The 19,079-nt window shown below is 52.2% G+C and overlaps 4 protein-coding genes across 4 annotated transcripts; 2 read left to right on the top strand and 2 right to left on the bottom strand.

The window, feature by feature from the left end:
* Positions 1 to 169: 169 nt before the first annotated feature.
* On the bottom strand, positions 170 to 1,816 carry Z517_08000 (uncharacterized protein; the record flags this gene model as incomplete). The annotated part of the gene is made up of 3 exons (XM_013426521.1): positions 170 to 919; positions 989 to 1,676; positions 1,743 to 1,816. The coding sequence occupies 3 exons, from the start codon at positions 1,814 to 1,816 to the stop codon at positions 170 to 172; spliced, it is 1,512 nt and encodes a 503-aa protein (XP_013281975.1).
* Positions 1,817 to 6,352: 4,536 nt separating this feature from the next.
* Positions 6,353 to 7,891, top strand: Z517_07999 (uncharacterized protein; the record flags this gene model as incomplete). The annotated part of the gene is made up of 2 exons (XM_013426520.1): positions 6,353 to 6,461; positions 6,723 to 7,891. The coding sequence occupies 2 exons, from the start codon at positions 6,353 to 6,355 to the stop codon at positions 7,889 to 7,891; spliced, it is 1,278 nt and encodes a 425-aa protein (XP_013281974.1).
* A 3,870-nt stretch (positions 7,892 to 11,761) lies between these two features.
* On the top strand, positions 11,762 to 13,717 carry Z517_07998 (uncharacterized protein; the record flags this gene model as incomplete). Its single annotated transcript, XM_013426519.1, has 2 exons — positions 11,762 to 13,420; positions 13,478 to 13,717. The coding sequence occupies 2 exons, from the start codon at positions 11,762 to 11,764 to the stop codon at positions 13,715 to 13,717; spliced, it is 1,899 nt and encodes a 632-aa protein (XP_013281973.1).
* A 2,637-nt stretch (positions 13,718 to 16,354) lies between these two features.
* On the bottom strand, positions 16,355 to 18,612 carry Z517_07997 (uncharacterized protein; the record flags this gene model as incomplete). The annotated part of the gene is made up of 2 exons (XM_013426518.1): positions 16,355 to 17,425; positions 17,479 to 18,612. 2 exons carry the CDS (start codon positions 18,610 to 18,612, stop codon positions 16,355 to 16,357), a joined length of 2,205 nt encoding a protein of 734 aa, XP_013281972.1.
* Between the last annotated feature and the right edge of the window lie 467 nt (positions 18,613 to 19,079).

Here is a 19,079-nt window from a genome sequence, read left to right as displayed (position 1 = left end):
CACTGCCCTGAACCTGGTGTTTTCCTCGAATCGAGTTTCAGCTTTGGTTGCGTCCTCGGGTGGTTTCGGTCAAGGAAAGGGAATGGGGTGTTTGCACCAGCTGTGGAAACAGGCTCGGAACAAAACCATTCCCCAAGTCAGCATCCTCCTTTCCCATCCTTCGCTTGTGTTATCGCCATCTGAAAGGAGGAATCCCGAGCTTTACGTATTGTTCAGCTGCAGATCGACACCATACAATCTCTTGCGAGACGTCGACGAACCCTTCTCCCTCCAGCTTTGAAAAGAGCTCCCAGGCGCTCTCAAGTGGCCACAGGGTATCTATCAGCCCAGAAACCTTTGACTCACTAGTGTGGAAGTACTCAAGGCTTTGGCAGGCAAGCCGTGCCCACCGCAATGCCTCCAGCGCAGCTGAGCTTCTGTCCATATCGGTTGTGGACGCATGGGAAGCCATTTCTTCCGAGATGTTGGTGACAAGCATCGCCACGTGTACTCTGACGGCCGTGTACATGGCAAATGCAAGGGCAATCGAAGAGTTGGGAAAGTGGAGGCGACGCTGGAACACACCTCCCCAACTGGCCATGACTTTGGTGTATAGAGAACGCTCTTGTTGTGATTGCAACTGACGCTCCCAGCCATTCAATTCCTCCACTATCGCGAACGCCGTTTCATATCTCGCTTTGAGGCAGGACAGGCTCCAACTTTTGGCCGATTCCTGCTTGACAATCTCTGGTAAGACCTTGAGGGCAATATCGAGCATCGAGTGCAGGGGTTGTCGAGCGAGCTCCACCCCTTCTTTCCATGGGAAGTCAATCCATTGTGGCTCGGACAGGAACGTCTGCTGCCGACTCATGAACAAAAACGGTGTTTGCAGTGCACGATATCCGTAAAAATGTTCCTGGGATGACTGCTGGGTCAGACCCTATCATTCATGAAGGTGTTTGGTCAGTGCTGCTGGGTATGTATTCAGGAAGACGATGTGAACACTTACTTCGGTGCCACCATGGAATATCAATGCCCCCACTCCCAGCAAATGACAGTTAAAGTTGTCCCAGGACTTGTTGGCTATCAGCTCCGACATGGCACAGATCAGGGCTGTGGAAGATAATACTGTGGGCGAAATTTCTCTATCACCCTCTTGATATCCCTTCAGCGAACATCGCAGCCTTTGCAATGCGCGGGTCTGCATATAGGCTCCCTGCAGGACCATATCTGGTTCACTGCGATCTTTGCCAACCTTGGCCAGAGAGGCAGCTAAGAGAGCTTCCATCAAGACTTCGGTTTCAGGCCTGTCCATTTCGAGGGTTACAGTTGTGACCCATGTTGAACAGCATATTGACAGACGTTGTCCAGCTCTGTTGTTTGCTCGCTCTCGCAGCGTTCGAAGTGTTACGAACCTATTCTTGAGATCCTGGACGAATGCGACATGGTAAATCGAACCCACAAGCCTTGCACCCATTTCCGAGGGAATGGCCCACAACCAGAATTCAGCATCTTCTACAGGAAACAAAGAAGCATCGCAGGCCTTCGGACAGCTGTAGGCGTTGGCGTCGATAGTTGGCTGATGGCAGGCAAGGGATTTGTGCTTTTGGGCCACGCTATCTTCCCTGGCCTGCAACCGGCATGCCTGCTCTGCGATTTGCTTCTCTTTCTGGCGCCTTCTAAATGCCTGAACATTGCTTGACAGAGTGCACTGTCAGTACAAGTATTGACCACAACATCACAAGCGCCCCAGTCACACTTACGCGCGAACTTTGCTCCTCCGTGCCTCTGCTCTTTCCGCCTCAGTGCCAGGTATGCGAGGTCTGCCGATTGCCATCTTCGTGCCTGGTTCCTTGTTGTCAAAGATATGAAAAGGACTCTTCAGTTGAAGGGGACAGCGCGTGAGGCTAAGACTGGGGTCTTAGGCACACATGCATGAACACATGAAATTGTCTTATAAAAGCGCAGAGGACAACGGTTTGGAAGCGGAGGATCGCAGCCTTGAAAACCTGAATTCGACAGCAAACTGGTCCTGATTTTGGCAGGTCGAAGGTGCAACATTTGCCCCAATACCTGGTCAGCATGGAGCATTTCGTCTACACTTACAATTGGCTGGGCGGAGGGATTTGATCCGCTACTCACGTATAGAGAGGCGTTATCTTCTCCATCCTCCAGAACGCCGACTATACGCCACCCGCCGGGTATGCATCTTACGGGCGAATCGAGCGATAGTCAGCGAGATGGACTTGACTAACAATTAACCGACATTGTCTTTCTCCTAGGCCTGGTTATGGCTATGACTACGAATCTAGACTCCCCTCGGTCAACATGCATTATGATATCCCCGGGGTTTAAAGATCCTACCACATAAACAAAAATACAAGGCTACAAGGACCCAAGGAACCATCCTTAAAACACGCCAACTCCACTGGGTCTATGGAGGATGTCCGTAGCCATCGACGAGATTGGGCCATCCTGATTCCAACGTTCCCGAAATAGGTCAATACAAGTCTTCGGAGAGAGAACCCAGACTCAGACCTTGTTCTTGGGGCACGAATACTCCGCAAGCGAGCTTTTCTTCACGTCTAGCCGTATGTCTGCACACGTATGGATAATCTACTGGTGCAAGCATATTATTTGACATAAGAATGGATCCCTTGTATCGGAACGTCATTCTGACTCAGGACATTGGCGGAAAATCACTCAAGCTTTTGCTGTATCTCAGCACATTTTGAGCTAAGCCGAGATTCCTGCGCAGCATCACCCTTGGATGACAATGTTCGTCCGATCAAGCCAGGCACCAAGGCCCGGTATCCAAGGCGCAAGAATAGGAGAGCCCAGGCACCTCGGGGCTGAATTTGACTGGCAGTGAGTCGATGCTGCAATAAGAGTATTGAGAGTAACAATCGCTAACGGTGGGTCATGGTCAAGAACGAGCACCACGGTCCTCGAGAAAAGGCTGCCATTATTACGTGCCGAGAAGGGACGGCCCAATGGTCCAAACTCTGCCCGGCCCCTGGCCGGTGAGCCGTATTCAGAAACCGTAAGTGACGCCTATGTGTGTCTGACACAGACTACGGGGCTCTCTCTGATATAGCCAGCGCGCTCAATAGTGCTAGGGTGACCGCACGTGCGTGGCGGCCAATCTTATGTACAGATATCGATGATGACTAGGATATCGAATACGACCACCGGGTGGGGGATCATACGGCGAAGCACTGTTTAACCAGACCACTGTCCGAGGAATCTTCGAAGCCCAATGGTGGCTTGGTGTTTAAGAACGGATGGAACACCATCTCATATGAATGATGGCTTTCTTACAGCTGTTGGCGAGGCATTCCTACTCTACTACTGCTGCGTTGCCCTCTTCTCGCCAGTCTGTGCCATTTACAGTGTCTCTGGGACCGGCTCGCTCGGGACCGGGCCCTGCAAGAACTTTGGTGCCACTGGTGCCACTGTTGCCACCAGTGCCAGAAAATCAACTGTGGGGGTTTCAATCGAATTGGGGTCCTTTGACTTTCCCTTAATGTTTGTGACAGTAATTGGGTCCGTCAAGAGACGGTTTCTGGATCATGTCATATGGAAATCAACACAGGAAAATCCCAATCTCGTCGCTGTCAGGATTTCTGCCATTGCGCGGATCTTGTCAGCTCTACTACTTCCGAGATCAGTAACTATCCAGGCGTGCTAGGCTGGTGCACCAAATATACTAACGTGCCGCAAACACTTTTGGTTACAGAAGCAACCAGTTTTTCCATCGATTGTTTCAGGAGGCCGCTAGCAGCACTAGACAGTGGCCCCCTGATTCCGACGTGACATTTTGGAATCTCCGATCCTGGAGATATAGCTTCAGGAAGTATGCCTTACTTGAGCCTGTGGCGCAGTCCCAGGTCACCTTAGACGGGGCTCCAGAAGGATGGCACCGGCATGATATTGACGGTCCGACAGCCCCGTCAGCGACATCTGATATCTTGGGAAGGAGGACTATCGACGAGAAGGGAGAGTAGACTGTCGCGAGATGGTTGAGCACATGTCTGTTCGTGAACAAGTCAGTCTTGGACGTCAGTCTGTCTAACAGCAATTATGACAGATCTTTCTTCCACTGGAAGGCATGTCCACAACACTCTCCTGGCTTTTGGGACAAGAAACAACCAACTGTCCGTGTGTCACTGGGTTGTCTCTTGACAGAGCTCCCACAAGCGACACCGTATTTGGCAATTGCTCCGCACGAACACTCTGCAACGCGACGCGGGGCATGGGTTCATGACCCCAATTCAAAACAACGGCTTCGCCTTCAAGGTCATGTTGATAGGGCGGATCGATGCTGGCCGACGTGCTCTATGGAGGTGGACATTGACCATGGAAGATTCAGAATGGATCTGCATCCGAAGGGAACCCATGTCGCATTGCATGATATGATTCCAATTCACCATCCCAGCTCTTGACGGCGAGATCCAGATGCTCTGAGGGGCACAAAGGAAAGCGCGATGGCATCCTTCGTTATTGGAGTTGGCCGATCTCTATTCGGACGAGATGGCTTTCTGACCAACCCTAAAGTATGGAGAATCTCGTCAGTTCCTGGAGGAAGTCGACCCCCTGATCAAATGAAATTGTGGGCCTCGATTCTGTTATATTCTTGCCAGTGTTTTGAGCCTGACGACCTGGAGGATTAGTTACATAATGCCGCGCTGGATACTTTGAAGGATTTGGGGATCTTACTCATACGAGGTACTCGATACTACTGGGTGACTACCACGAGCTCCACGGGGCCATGTCTACTCGTACCTTCAGAGCGACACTCCATTGAACGAGGAGCCACAGTGAGGCAGTGAAGAGGCTCAAGATCCGCAGTCATCGATTAGAGCTGCCCCAAGGCATCTCTGAAGCAGGCTTCGGATTGATTCTGTGTTCCGAGGCCGACACGATGCTCTGTCCCATTCCCTCGGTACTCACAAGCCATTCTTGACTGTTGCTCATTCAATGCTAACGGAGGTTCTCGTCGCCATGGACGGTTGGAGGATAGATCAATCTAGCACGTCGACACGGTGTTAGAGGTTATTGCACATGAAGAGGACCCGAGTCGGAGGGGCCAAAGGATATGGTCCGAGGGATTCTGGGGAAAATACGACATCCGCCATCTGCGTTCGAGGCAACACTCCGGATATATGGACCGGTACATGGCAGGGTGACCAGGTCCGGCAGTGAGGCCAGGGCTGGGGCAAATCTCGCGGCTATTTGCCTGTCATACCTGGGAATGATTCAAGTCCATGAAACGAGATCCTTCTTTTCATGGTATGTTTGATGGTTTAAATGAAAGATGAAAGAAATGATCCTTTAACCCAGAGTACAGTCGTGCCAGTAGGTAGGTATGTAGGTGGTGATGCTAACCTCTCTTTGGGCCAGCGACAGTCGCTATTCCCGTAGAGGAGTTTGCAGAATTCCATGATAGCCCGACAGACTTCAGACCTCCATTTGTAAAGGTGGACATTACTATTATGTAACAGGACAGAACAGAAGAGTCTTCCTTCTTCTCTTGACACTATCAATACATTTTCCAAGAGAAACCCATCAGGGACATCTACATTGACATTTCATCTCTCCCAAAGACGCATTTTCTCTTCTCTTTCACCCCCCCCCCTCTCCCCCCCCGGTAACCTCAACTAATCCAATTCCCACGACTCTTTTCACTCCATTCTATACGATGTGTTGTCCTCGAAATGTTCATGTGGCTCAAAAACCGAGCGTTCAATTGCCGCTTGATTCCGGATTGGGAAAACTCAAAGGCCGATGACGGGTTCAAATCGGCAATCGGCAATTCAATGACCAATAAAGCCCAATTGCCAAGTCTCGTCCCTCGCTCCTCTCTTCCCCTCCTCCTCATCTTCTCTACCCGTACAAAGTGTGTTGGAGAGTCATGGATGGGTAATTAGGTGAGACACTGGGGAATGAATTTAGCCGTCTGGCGACTGTTAACGACGGGCTCGGGTTGCTATTTCCCAGACCCCTAGAGATCCATGGGTGGGTTGGTTGGTTGGTGGACTTGTGAAAGTTCTTTAGGGTGAGTTGAGCTTTGTTTGTCGTGGATCCTCTGGTGCGTTTTTCCCCGCGACAGTATTTATCGGACCGTCTTTCACTTGATGAATTGATTAAATCACTCAATCACTCAATCACTCAATGAACCAATTGTTGTGTGGATGAATCAAAGAGATTGTTTGGATGTTGAGAAGCGGACGAGGAACTGAAGAGCTATTGAACCCGCTCACACCACGAATTGACTCGAAAGCGGTTTACACACACTCAAAAAACTGGATTTTCTATTCATTCTCCTGCCCGGTCCCACCCTACAAGTCTCTCCCCGGCATAGAGTGTCGACATGGCGCCGCCGGCAGTGTTGATGGTCGGCACAGGTGAGTACACGACCGGCTTCGTCTCGGGGGCTGCGTCCACCTCGGACAAGAAAGTGGGTGTGGTTGGACTGACGCGTAAGTGTTTTTTATTTTGTTATATTCTATCATCCAACACGAAGATTCCTCTCTAGGGACCCTGTTGATACATGTTCGGCCTATGAGAAGGGTATGGGCCAGGCCAAGGAGGGACCCGGATGGGATGAATTGACAAGCGAAACATACTTTCGCTTGCCATATACAATCTTGTCATCCACTCCGGAAAGAAGGCCCCCTGTGGAAAACAAATTACATGTCTGACCGTGGCATGAGAATACCACTTTTTTGACAACATCACAGTCTTCGACCTCCGCCGTCGCGGCAAAGTCTCGGACCTCTCCATGGTCGGCGTCTCGGGCACAAAGTTCCCAGCGATACGAGCACACCTTACGAAGAACATCTCAGAGGCGTACAACGGGCTCGACGTTTCCTTCAAGTCGTTCCCCGCCGACGACCAAACGGACCCCAACGCTTACAAGGCGGCCATCGACGCCCTGCCGCCCCGGTCGGCCGTGACGGTCTTCACGCCAGACTCGACACACTACGACATAGCCAAATACGCCATCGAGCGCGGCCACCACGTCCTCGTGACCAAGCCGGCGACCAAGCTGCTGGCGCAGCACCTCGACCTGCTGGCCACGGCGGAGCGGCGCGGCGTGCTCGTCTACGTCGAGCACCACAAGCGGTTTGACCCGGCGTACGCGGACGCGCGGTTCCGCGCCGCCACGCTCGGCGACTTCAACTACTTCTACAGCTACATGTCGCAGCCCAAGTCGCAGCTGGCGACGTTCAAGGCCTGGGCCGGCCGCGACTCGGACATCTCGTACTACCTCAACTCGCACCATGTCGACATCTGCGAGTGGATCGTCCGCGACGCCGGGTGGCGGCCCTCGACGGTGCGCGCCAGCGCGAGCCGCGGCATCGCCGAGAGCGAGAGCGTCGGTTGCGCCACGGGAACAGAGGACACCATCACGTTACTCGTCGACTGGACGCAGCCTCGCGATCAAACCAAGCGCGCCACGGGCATCTACACGGCGAGCTGGACGGCGCCCATGCACGCGGGGGTCCACTCGCAGCAACACTTCCACTACGTCGCCTCTAGGGGCGAGATCAACGTCAACCAGGCCAAGCGGGGTTACGACGTCGTCGACGAGTCCGACCACAGTGGCAGTGCCCTGAAATGGTACAACCCGTTCTACATGCGCTACGCGCCCGACGAGCAGGGCAATTTCGCCGGCCAGAGCGGCTACGGTTACGTCAGCTTTGAAAAGTTCATCGACGCCGTGACGGCCCTGAACGACGGGACCGTCACTCTCGCCCAGCTCGACCAGAGAGGCGGGCTGCCCACCCTGCGCAACACCGTGCTCACCACGGCTATTCTGGAAGCAGGGCGCCGGTCCCTCGATCAGGGGGGTCGGTCGGTCGAGATCCTCGTGGGTGATGACGACGACGAGGTCGAACTCAGATAATTGGAATGAATGAGTCAGTCAGTGAGTACCTACCTACCTACCTACCTACCTACCTACCTAGGTATGCAGGTATGAACCTGGGAATTTAATTTCTTCGGTTCGTTGCCTCGTATGGGCAAGGGAGAGGGCATCAGACGAGAGGGGCTTTTTGTTTGTATGGATGGGGTTCCCAGGCTGATGGGCAATCGGACTTTTTCAAATCGGGAAAACCAAACGGCATAGTAGAAGAATGAGGTCTACAACAACGCCAACTTTCAATCCAAAACGTGCATGGCTGATCTGTCCCAATTTCATAAACGGACTCAGAAGGTGGTTGATAAATCAAATCCTTCTGTAGCCCCTACTGTGTCAAGGCCTCGCACCTGTTGCCTGGGTGGGATAGTTGGATGGCCTCGAACCTGAAGGGTTTTGGCCTGGCCACCTAGACTGCGATCGTCTGCCAAAGACCGCGACCATCAGGCACACCCATTTCAGGCAAACCAACTCTCACCGAATTCTCGCGCAAACAAGGCCCTCCTCGACAGGCCAGAGCCTAGTTTGGAATATGACCATCGATTCTCTAGAGCAACAACAGATGGTATAGGGCGGGGCTACCCAACCCGCGACGACAAAGCTACGGGAGAGCAATCTTGTTTCGCCCGAGTCGTGTCTGGGTTCTGAAGATTCATCTTGACGGCAATCGATCAGCCTAAAGAGGACATAAGACCTGAACCGTGTCGCTGGATGTTAGTCGTCGGTGTCGTCACCACGGTTTTACCATGTTCGGGGAGTGTGCATGGTCCGAGCTGCATTAAGCCTGTGCGTGTAGGGTCGCATCTTGTCGAATGAGATCTTGAAGCACAGCAGTGACCGGTTTGTACATCGCAGGACTTGCCTGTGCTGAAAGCCTAGCTCCGGCCTAAGGCAATCGGACGCCGTGTCTGAGTCGCCAAGGACAGGTATCGGTTACCGGTCGTCGACATATGCGTCAGGCATGTCCCATTGTTCCGAACGGCTGGAAGAGAGCTTTTCCGGCGCGGAGATACTTTTTCACTTCAGAGTCTGGGATGGACTGCTGTCTCAATCCAATGCTCCCAGAACTCTTTTGGGTAATTTTCAGCAAGAGGTATTCAATCAGTTGGTCAGTCGGAGGGCTGCACGAATCATCAGACAAACCCGGCGGGAAAGCCCGCCCTGACCGCAGACTTGTTGGAATCACTGGGAAGCCGAAAGGGCTAAAGGCCCTCGGCAAAAGGAACTTTGCCAGGTCATGGCCGGAAAGGGACAGAATCCCACATCATACTGCATGGATGCTGCAGGATGGCAAGGAGAATTACTGGAAAGATGCAGCTTCGACAGCTTCCAGATCTCCGCTTGAGGCCGCTAATCCTTGTCAGCCACTCCGTCAGAAATGACGCAAATTCGTTGCCAATCGATAAACCACAATCGATAGTCCTCGTAACTCGTGACATGGACAAGTTTTTTTTCTCCTTCGGAGCAGTCTGATTTGGGAACCTGGAGAACTGGGTCAAGCCATAGCTTTGCAGCTTGCATCAAGTCAGCTCAGCTCGTGGTGCTATTAATGAAGTCCTAGAGCCTCTTGGCATGTCCGAGTAGCTTGTCTTGAGTCTGGACCACGAGGTGTTGGAACTTGAGATGCAGAAGTATCCAGCCTCCCACCGAGTCCAACCGACACCAAGGAAGGACTTGGAGCCTCACTCGGGCTTGGTATCAGCAACTGATTCGACCATGACTGTCCGAGACTTCGTATAAACAACAACCTGCCAAGGACATAAAGTCAGACCGCTTCCCACTTTGGGCCGCAGGTCATGGCCGCCTGTGCCCTCCAGCCGTGGCCTGCGGAATTGTAGTCCGGAGGGCTTGGGATCGATAAGCTGAACAAGGAGATCCAGCCAAAACATGTATCGTGGATAAAGACGCCACCGATTTTATAAGCCTTGAAGCCACTGTCTGGAGTATTTCGATAATCGAAGATCTGGATGTCTTGTCTTCATCGATAGGCTTGTTGCTTGTTCTGGAAGACTAGAAGAGAAGACTCTCTTGGCGGAGGGGACGAAATTAGAAGCATCGCTGGCACACCGTGTGCTAGGACCTTACCAAGTAGGTTTCTCGCATGTACCTGCATTGGCAGTAACCTTGTTGTCGACGACAAGGTGTGATTGGGGAGGTGTCAAAGCAAAGATTTTGCCCTTGTTGCTATTCCCAGGCGGCGCAGGCGGCGGCCACTGCGGCCTCGGCGCGACAAATGAAGCCAAATCTCGCACCAATGGCTTGGCAGCGAAAAAATGGGCATCCACCCAATCCACCCTCATTCCACCATGGGCCATGTTCCTCCTGCTCCCCTTTTTGGCCTCTGCTCTCGCATCATTCCACCTTTTTACCTTCTACCATTTGGGTATGTTGTCATAATATTTTCCCTTGTATGAGAGGATCAACAACCGAAACGAGAATTGATTCCAAAAGCCCACCGAAACAGTCTCGGCACCACTGGCTCGCGCCGTCAATGCTCGACCGTTCACGTCCTGTTTACCCAAGGTCGCCTCAACCCAACCGCATGTTTGAGTCCCCCCCCACTGATTCAGAGCTTCTCGCTGCTGCCGAGACCCAAGACCTTCCTACGCCGTACTTGATCTAGCCATATGCCGCTCAAGAGTAAAATTCGGGTGTGAGACTCGTATACAAGGACCGCGACAAGAGCTGGAACACAGTCAGCTAGGTGTCAAAACGCCCGCCTATGTGCGTTGAACTCTACAACTGTCGTGAAGGGCAAAACACCGCTCCGCCCCAGGTCATCCTAGAGCCAAGACTCGACCCGCCCTCGTGAGAAATTGAGGACTGAACTCTGAATCTCTGAATAAAATGACACACGTCCCAGCCATCGCCGCGGACATCAAGGGCCCGGGTTCCAAGAGTGGCGGGCGATTCTTGGCAGAGGCCTGCGTGAGATGGGCTTGGATGGGCTGGCCAGTTATCGTGGCGTCCGTGGCAAACTTTGGTTCGTTCGAGGCCTAGCGATGCTTGGGAGGAAACCCTCAGCCTCACTAGCCTCCACTCTCCGCTCCTGCGCACTTCCATCTAAAGCTGCCAACCTTCAGCCGTCCTCTTGGCTGCTACTGTTTGCTGCTGCCGCTGCTCACTGTTGTTGCTGCACGTCAAATCAGCTGTCACCCATTGACATCTTGTCTCTTACCGTCAAAGGATGACTGATTTGCTATTCAAGATGACTCGTCTCAATCCCTCGAGTCATGGCGCATATTACGCCGAGATATCAGACTCGAGTCGCGGTGTGTTAACCCCTCCACGTCGCCACAGACACTGGCCAAAAAAACCCAACATGTGTCAGCCTCAACTGGCTGCAGAGGCGGTGATCTTCAAGGCTTGTCTAGATCTGGCGCTTTCGTTTCAACTGACATGCTAGCAGACCACGCGATGCCAAAAATTGGGATGGCGGGTCCAGGTGGTGTGCCAATGTTCTGCAGGTATCCTGTGTACCCTGGTCAGCCCCAGAATCAATGCCACTGCTAAGACGCTAATGGGATGTAGAGAATAACATACCTTCACCATCGAGGCTGGTCACTGCTTCCAGCCCATCCATGGTGTCGTTAATCCCCGGTTTGCTATCACGAGCCCTAGGATTATCTGGAGAGCTGCGGCCGACCATGGACTTGGCTAGGAGAGTGGATTGAATCGCCCCATCGCTGTATATTATATCTCCTCCCAACCTCGCCCTTTGGTCCAAATGCTTCTGATTGTATCCTTGTTGTTCACTACCTTCTAAAACGTGTTCCTTCTACCAGGGACCTTCCTCTCGTTGTCTATTCAATCGTTTTCCTTTTACTCGCCTCTCATATTTTCTTTCTTGTTGCCACAATGGCACTTCCACGGTTAATCGCCGTGCTCTCCTTCCTGTCATTCGCTTTACTCAGTACCGCCCTCCCTTCGCGATCGCGGTCACTCCATGAACGGGACGACACCGTCCACTTCGAGGTCACCCTCACATGGGAGGACTACTCACCCATTGGGGGCACGCCCAAGAAGATGATACTCACAAATGGCACCTTCCCCGGTCCCCCGTTGAAGATGACGGTCGGCCAGACAGTCGAGTTCCTGGTTCACAATGAACTGCCCGACCCTACTACAATCCACTTTCACGGCATTGTGCAGCAAGGCACTCCCTGGTCAGATGGTGTCCCAGGTCTTTCACAATACGCCATTGCGCCCGGCTCGTCGTACCTGTACAAGTGGACCGCCGATGCAGCTGGAGTATACTTCTATCACGCACATTATCGCTCGCAGATGATGGATGGGCTGTACGGCGCCATCATCATTTCTCCAGAGTCTGACGATGAAAAGCCATTCTCTCTGATCAACAGCGATCCGGAATTCATCAAGCTCATGTCGGCTGCGGACGACGAGCTCCAGCCCATCTTTATCTCGGACTACAACAAGTATACCTCTCAGGAACTGCATGAGCAGGAACGGAATGCCAACATTGATTTTGCTTGCTCGGACGCCATCATCATCAATGGGCAGGGGTCGCAGTACTGCTTGACGCGTGAGGAGTTGACTGCCTACACCAATCCCAAGGTTACGGCTCTCCTGGCTTCGGTCAGCCCTTCGCAACTCACCGACAAAGGTTGCTTGCCTCCCAACCTCCCTGCCACTCAGGGTAACTTCACCTTCAACATTGAGACTCTTCCTGCTGATGCCTACTCGACCTGCACTCCCTCGACCGGACCCATGGCTTCAATTGATGTGGACGCTGCCAAAGGCTTTGCTGCCTTGACCTTTATCAACCCGGGTGGATACGAGTTGCTCAAGTTCACCATTGACGGACACAAGATGTGGGTGTACGCTGTGGACGGCGGCTACGTGACTCCCACTCTGGTGGATCAAGTCGTGGTCAACAACGGAGACCGATACTCGGTTCTGATCGAGCTCAACCAACCCCCTGCGCAGTACTCGATCCGTGTCGCCAACAACGGTCTGAACCAAGTCCTCAGTGGTTTCGCTGTCCTCAACTACAAGGGCTCAGTTGGCCCCGCCACTGAAGACCCCAATGCTCTTGCCACGATGAACTTCGCCGGCGCCAATTTGACCACGCTAGTGACGTTCAATGACAACAAGGCGGCGCCTTATCCACCTTCGCCTCCAGCTCCGTCAGCGGACGTGACCTACTTGATGAATATCAAGAAGATTGGGCAACCAGCCGGCGCATATGAATGGACTCTTAGCGGTGTCAACTCGTTTGCTCCCGAGTTGGAAGACCAGACTCCCCTTCTGTTCGAAGATCCGGCCGATGTCGAAGCCAACGATCTCATTATCAAGACACAGAGTGGCCAATGGGTCGACTTGGTGATCAGGACCCAGGGACCCCTTGCTCAGCCTCATCCCATGCATAAACACTCGAACAAGGCGTACGTTATCGGCAAGGGTGTCGGAAACTGGACATGGAACACTGTGGCTGAGGCCGCCGCTGTGCTGCCAGCTGGCACGTTCAACTTTGAAAACCCGCCTCTTCGCGATGGGGTAAGTTTCGTTGGACCTTTTGACTTTGCTGAGAAATAACTGACATGTGTGCTTTAGTATACTACTACCCCCAACGAAGTCAACAGCACGTGGATGGTCCTGCGTTATCAAGTCACCAACCCTGGCGCATTCCTTTTCCACTGCCACGTTCAAACACACATGGCTGGCGGCATGGCCGTGGCTTTTCTCGATGGCGTCGATGACTGGCCAGAGGTGCCGACCGAGTACGCTGACGGCAACGGCATTGTGTACACCAAGCTCAAGAAGAAGGGCAAGCTGCACCCCAAGTCGTCATAAAATCTTGTGCGCTCTATGATCATGTTGTACGCATCATAATATTTTAATCATGGCATTTTTCTGGAAAATGGAGATGAGCGTGTGTGTTTTTGTTTTTTTGAAATACCAAACCAAATAAAGAATATATATATATTATATATGCCCCGAACCGTGCTTTATCCCTTTCCATTTTCGTTGAGGAAGGGAGCGAGGCCGCTTTAATCGGTCACGTGATGGAGCATCGAGGAGGCCTGGCCGAGCATGGGGGAGCTACCCATAAAAATCTGTGGCCAGCCCCGGCATGACTACAGAGGTTCCGAAAACTACTTGTTCGGGCCTCTCTTTGGCGCCTAGAGGCCCTTTTTTTTTTTACTCACACCTACTGGCGCCCCAACGTCTTACGAACCGACCTTTTGGCCTGGCTATGGTCTAACTGGAAGGGAAGGAGTGCCGGGGCCGGAGGCGCGTCAATCCCCGGCAAGGGACTTCCGGGAAATGCGTGGTCAAAGTAACGATCACGTGACTGATCTGTTTGATCCTATACAAACCGGGTGATCTGTACAGAAGACCGAGCGGCAGGGCACAGAGAGCACATTCATTACTACATTAGGAAGGATGACACAAGGATATAGACGCCGCGTGCGCCTTTCAGTCTCCAGTCGTGTCCAAGTCTCCTGTCATCTTTGATATGACGATGCCGGTCGAGTCTAATGGCATCTACCGCTCGGGGGAGTGTCTATACAGAGGAGTCTCGTGAACGAGCTCCCCAACCATTCGATTATGCGTTTTCGCGTTTTCTTGTCATTGCGTCATCACGTCATCGCAAACTCGAACAAGAATATGCGTGATGAACAGTAGTCATCCGCTGGATTTTGATATTGGCGTGGCTCAAAGCGAGAAGTTACGGCGTTATACCCGAGAGCCCACGGATCTTTTCGAGACTTGAGGGAGGCATCCAGGAGATGAGGTCGTTCCGAAGTTTCCAAGATTAACTTCGATGGCTAAGACTTCATATACATCTATCGTCATCCCCGTCTCTTCACAACTCGACTGAAGTCTTCGTGTTCCAGTCCAATCTCACGCATTCAAGTTGACGCTGCAGCACTGCGATTTTTTTTTTTCTTGTTTGTTTGTTTTTTCTTCTCTCTTTCTTTCATAAGCTCATGCGGAAGCTCATGGCGCTGTATGTGATAATAGAAGTTTCGGTGGTGAGAGAATATAAGGTGTAACTTCATAAAGAAGGCGGCATCGCCCTCGAGCCTATCCCATGTGCAGTTGTAGAAGCGCTTGGCACACGTGATAACCTTGGCTCAAAGCACAGAAAGTGCTTGTTGCTTGTGATTGCGATCGTGGCCGTCAGTACTAGGCTCGATTGGCTTGGCTTGGATTGGATGCCTGATCCGGCTGCTGGTCCCTGAGCTGGGCTGGCCCGGTTCCTGGTTCCTTGGTACAGGTAATGATAATAATACAAGGGAGTAGAGAAATTACATGTCTGTCCACCTACGTGTCTACTACTACTTTGTCTGTCTGTCGACATGTCTTCCCGCACTGGCTCGGTCCCTCCGCTACATAATAATTATAGCCCTTGTCTTCGGTACGCTTGTAGATATATTTGGTACTGGGTACAATTTATTTGTCGATACGCGCGCCTCGTCTACCAACCACCAACCTCCCCCCTTTCCGTCCCAGCCCCTTAAGCCGAATGAATCCCTGTAGATGTTCTCCCTCGTGTTTGTTTCAAACTTACGAGGTATAAGTTTTTGCATTTGCTAGGTGACCCCCTCTTTCAGACCGTCAACGTCAACCTAAATTACCCAAACTGCCAAAACGGCTCGGCATACGAGGTACCCAGTACATGACCCTAAATCCAGCCCCTTTCCTCTTAATTACACTCTACCTTACCACCCCCTTACATTGTTAGTGTGATATCGCTCTCCCTTCAACCTCCCCCGCCTCCTTCTTACTGCCAAACGCGTGGCATCATGGACACCTGGATCCACGGCTTTTCTGATATCATTCTGCTAATTGTCAGATTCGAGGGTTTCACAAACGCAATCAAGGCGGAACAAGACACGTCGCAAACAAATTGAATGATGCCTGGTGATGCTGTCTTCCACCTTGCTCATCACTATCTCCTGAATCAAACTAGCTTCGCTGCTTCACTCTCCTAAGCCCCCACCATGCACTCCTTACAGTCACCACCCTCCACCTTCTGCATTTCAAGCTCTTCAATCTCCATCCTGACTTTGTTTGAGATTCATGAGTGAACCACGTACATGCGCTGTCAATTCATGTACTGTACTTCGTGCATCAGGCCACCATAGCGAGACTCCCCCCGTAAAGATCCTCTCCATAGACAGTTCGACCTCGCCGAACGTGTAGAATAGATTCCAAGGTGGACTCTTGTTTCTTCAGGATCCTGCTCCATTCCTGCGCCAGACCCCGACTCCCCGACTGTTTTGCGCAATTAGACATTTCCCTCCCTGCCCATGTATCCACAACTTCTTCTCCGAAAGCGTTTCCTGCTTCACCCATACTGAGCTTCAAGCGTCATGCAAATCCGGAAATCGAAGTTCGAGTTTCTCGACAAGAGAGTCTAGTGGCGTTTTGGTTGCGGCATCCCACGAACCTCGATATATTCCACCTAGACAGCCCAAGTCAGTGACCGAATCTCATCTTCAAACGAGACGAGCCCCAACTCACCAGCATCTCATTAATCACTCTTTTGGACCAAGCTTTCCATTCCGGCCCTCCAAAGAATCCTTCAGGCAAGCCTGCACTCCGTGCTGCTGCTTGACGTACCTCGGCGAATCCAATCTTTCTGGGATTCCTGCCGAGTGATTCTGACACGGCATTACTGACATAAACCCTGAGGATATCCCGACTAGGTATTGAGCTGGGGTCAATTCTTGGATCCAAGGGAATAAACTCAGGAGCACCAGCGAAGACATCACCTACATCCCCGGCGAGGATGGCACTGGACACTGGACTCTGTGTTGAACTCTCCGACGAACCCTGGACAATTCCCGGTTGTGGCTCTTGAGTCGGTGCGTGCGCTGAACGAAGCTCATAGCGTTCTTGCGCATGTGTCAGACCTCTCCTCAAGTTTTGAGACTGAGACGGGACAGGTTGGCTCTTCATCACGCGTCCCGCCTTGACCGCGCGACGTTCTGCTTTGCTCAGCTGCTTGCCCGGCTGCTTGCCTGCATGTCTGCCGAACTGCTTGCCAGGCTGTGGGCCTAAACCCCCCATCTGTGCCGCAAACGGTCGGATGAGCTCCTGAGTCAGCATTTCCCCAATGCCACTATATTGCATCTCGTCGGAAGCTAAAATGCTCCTTCCACCATCCGCAGTCACGCGATTTCTGATGCGGGCTCTGATGAAAGCGTCTTTCAATGTGTGCACATTGCCATTGTACACATCAAACAGAGCCGCAGGACAGAATATCAGCGCTTCCCCGGTCTGCAGCCCAACTATCGTCTCAAACAAATGTGCATTGTTGTAACCCTTGTGGCGGCTGGCACCAGCAAGGTGGTCTCGGAGCATTTCAAACCACGCAGGTGAACTGAACCGATGAACAATACAGACATTGCAGAGATCAATAAGCCGGGGCGCGAGAGTCGGTTCCTGCGTCGATACAATGATGCGTGAGGCAAGGTGGCGCTGTTGACGAACAATGGATGTCAGCTCATCTGTGAGCTTTTCAGCTTCACCCGACCTCGTAAGGAACTGCAAAGGGCAAACATGGTTAGTAGACATGGAACAAAGGGGTAATTGCCTACCTTGTGAGCTTCATCGAGGGCAATGACACGACCACAATCTGCCCGACTCTCCATGAAAATCGAAAGGCAGATTGTGAATAGGGCACATGCGTCGTTCTCGTTGAGAAAAGGGCAACTCAAATCGACAACAGTGAGTGTCCCTGGAGCAGACATGAACATATCTCTCAATCGGGCAGCGGATTCCGCAGTCTGGACCTTGTGTGCAAGAAAAGATTCGAGCACTTCGAGACGCAGTCTGAGCGGTCCGTTTTGTGTGGAATTGAACCCCTTCCCCGACAATCGTGCTTTGAAATCAAGGTAATCAAAGCCTCCTGCGCCCTTTTTCTCTGTTGTCATATCACGGAGCACCTTGAAAAGGACTTCCATGTACAGTGGCACCTTGTCCTTGTCATCAACCGCCATCAACGTCATCAACCGCGTCACATTGAGTTGGTTCTCTTGAAAGTAGAGTGGGATGACATCTGGACGGGGAGCGTCTCTAGGCAGTCCAGGGAGGTTTTTGTAGAGCTTGTGCATTGCATGGACGTTGCTCGGGGAGACAAGAACTCGCACAGGAATTCCCGATGAGCACAGATAGGCGGCCTCACACAACTGTGTGCTCTCACTGCTTGTGAACTTGTCGTAATGAAATACAAGGCCAGCTAGAGGCCTCGGATTCTCTCCCGCCATGGATGAAGCTAACAGTGAGTTCTCCAGGAAGCAAGAGAGCGAGTGACTCTTCCCAGCACCTTGGGAACCGCATATGAAGGCAGACCATGGAGCATTCATGTTTGCGAAGATGAGATTATCCTCAGGTGACACAGTCTTGCTTGCCTCCGGCAAGGAGGAGTTGTATGTCTGTTCGCGCATGCCTAGGAGCCCGTATTGTGGGAAAGGAGTGTGGCTAGGGGCAACAACTCCCATGATGCCGCCCCTCAGAGTCTTCTGGACGTCATTGGAAAACAGCGGAGTTGTCTTAATTTCTTCTGCTTGAGCATGAAGGTGGCCGTCTGAGGCACTTTGCGGGAGACCTTGCATCAGCTGAAAATATCCACGGTTTCTTGCTGCACCCTCATCCTCCGCCGTCTGGAATGTTGTGTAGTGGAATGCAGGCTCGGGTTGAGTTGGAAAGCTTGTGTCCAATGGCTGTAACATGGCCTGCGATAAATCAGCGTCTGTCCACGCCCAGTTGGGTGTACGAAGGCGTACTCCGAAAACTGAAGCTGAGAAGGGATTGGGAAAGCGTCGCAGATTTGAGAGAGAGGCGCCGGAGGGGTGGTGGTCATCGCTATCTTCTGAAGAGGAAATGGACATGGCTTGTGACTCGTCAACTACAATGCCAATTTCTCCTTCTTCAACGGAAGATGGCATGCTGCCTTCGAGCGAAGTGTGCTGGAAGCAAGAGCGAGTTGACGCGGGACGGTTGGTCACTGCTGTCACGCGTAAGTCTGATGCCTTCGATCAACCTGAGAAATTCGAAAATGTACCCAACAGCACTTCGATAGGTGAGGAAGGCGTGGACGTGGCGGGCCAGACGGAATGTGAAGAGGATTCGACCAGGCTGGAGTCACGAGCTGTCGTAGTTGCCAGAAGTAATCTGAAAGTCCGGGTTAAAGGCTGCT

Source organism: Fonsecaea pedrosoi, assembly GCF_000835455.1.
Source record: "Fonsecaea pedrosoi CBS 271.37 unplaced genomic scaffold supercont1.5, whole genome shotgun sequence".
NCBI lineage: Eukaryota > Fungi > Ascomycota > Eurotiomycetes > Chaetothyriales > Herpotrichiellaceae > Fonsecaea > Fonsecaea pedrosoi.
Note: the sequence above shows the minus strand (reverse complement) of the source record. Positions and strands in the feature narration are given on the sequence as shown.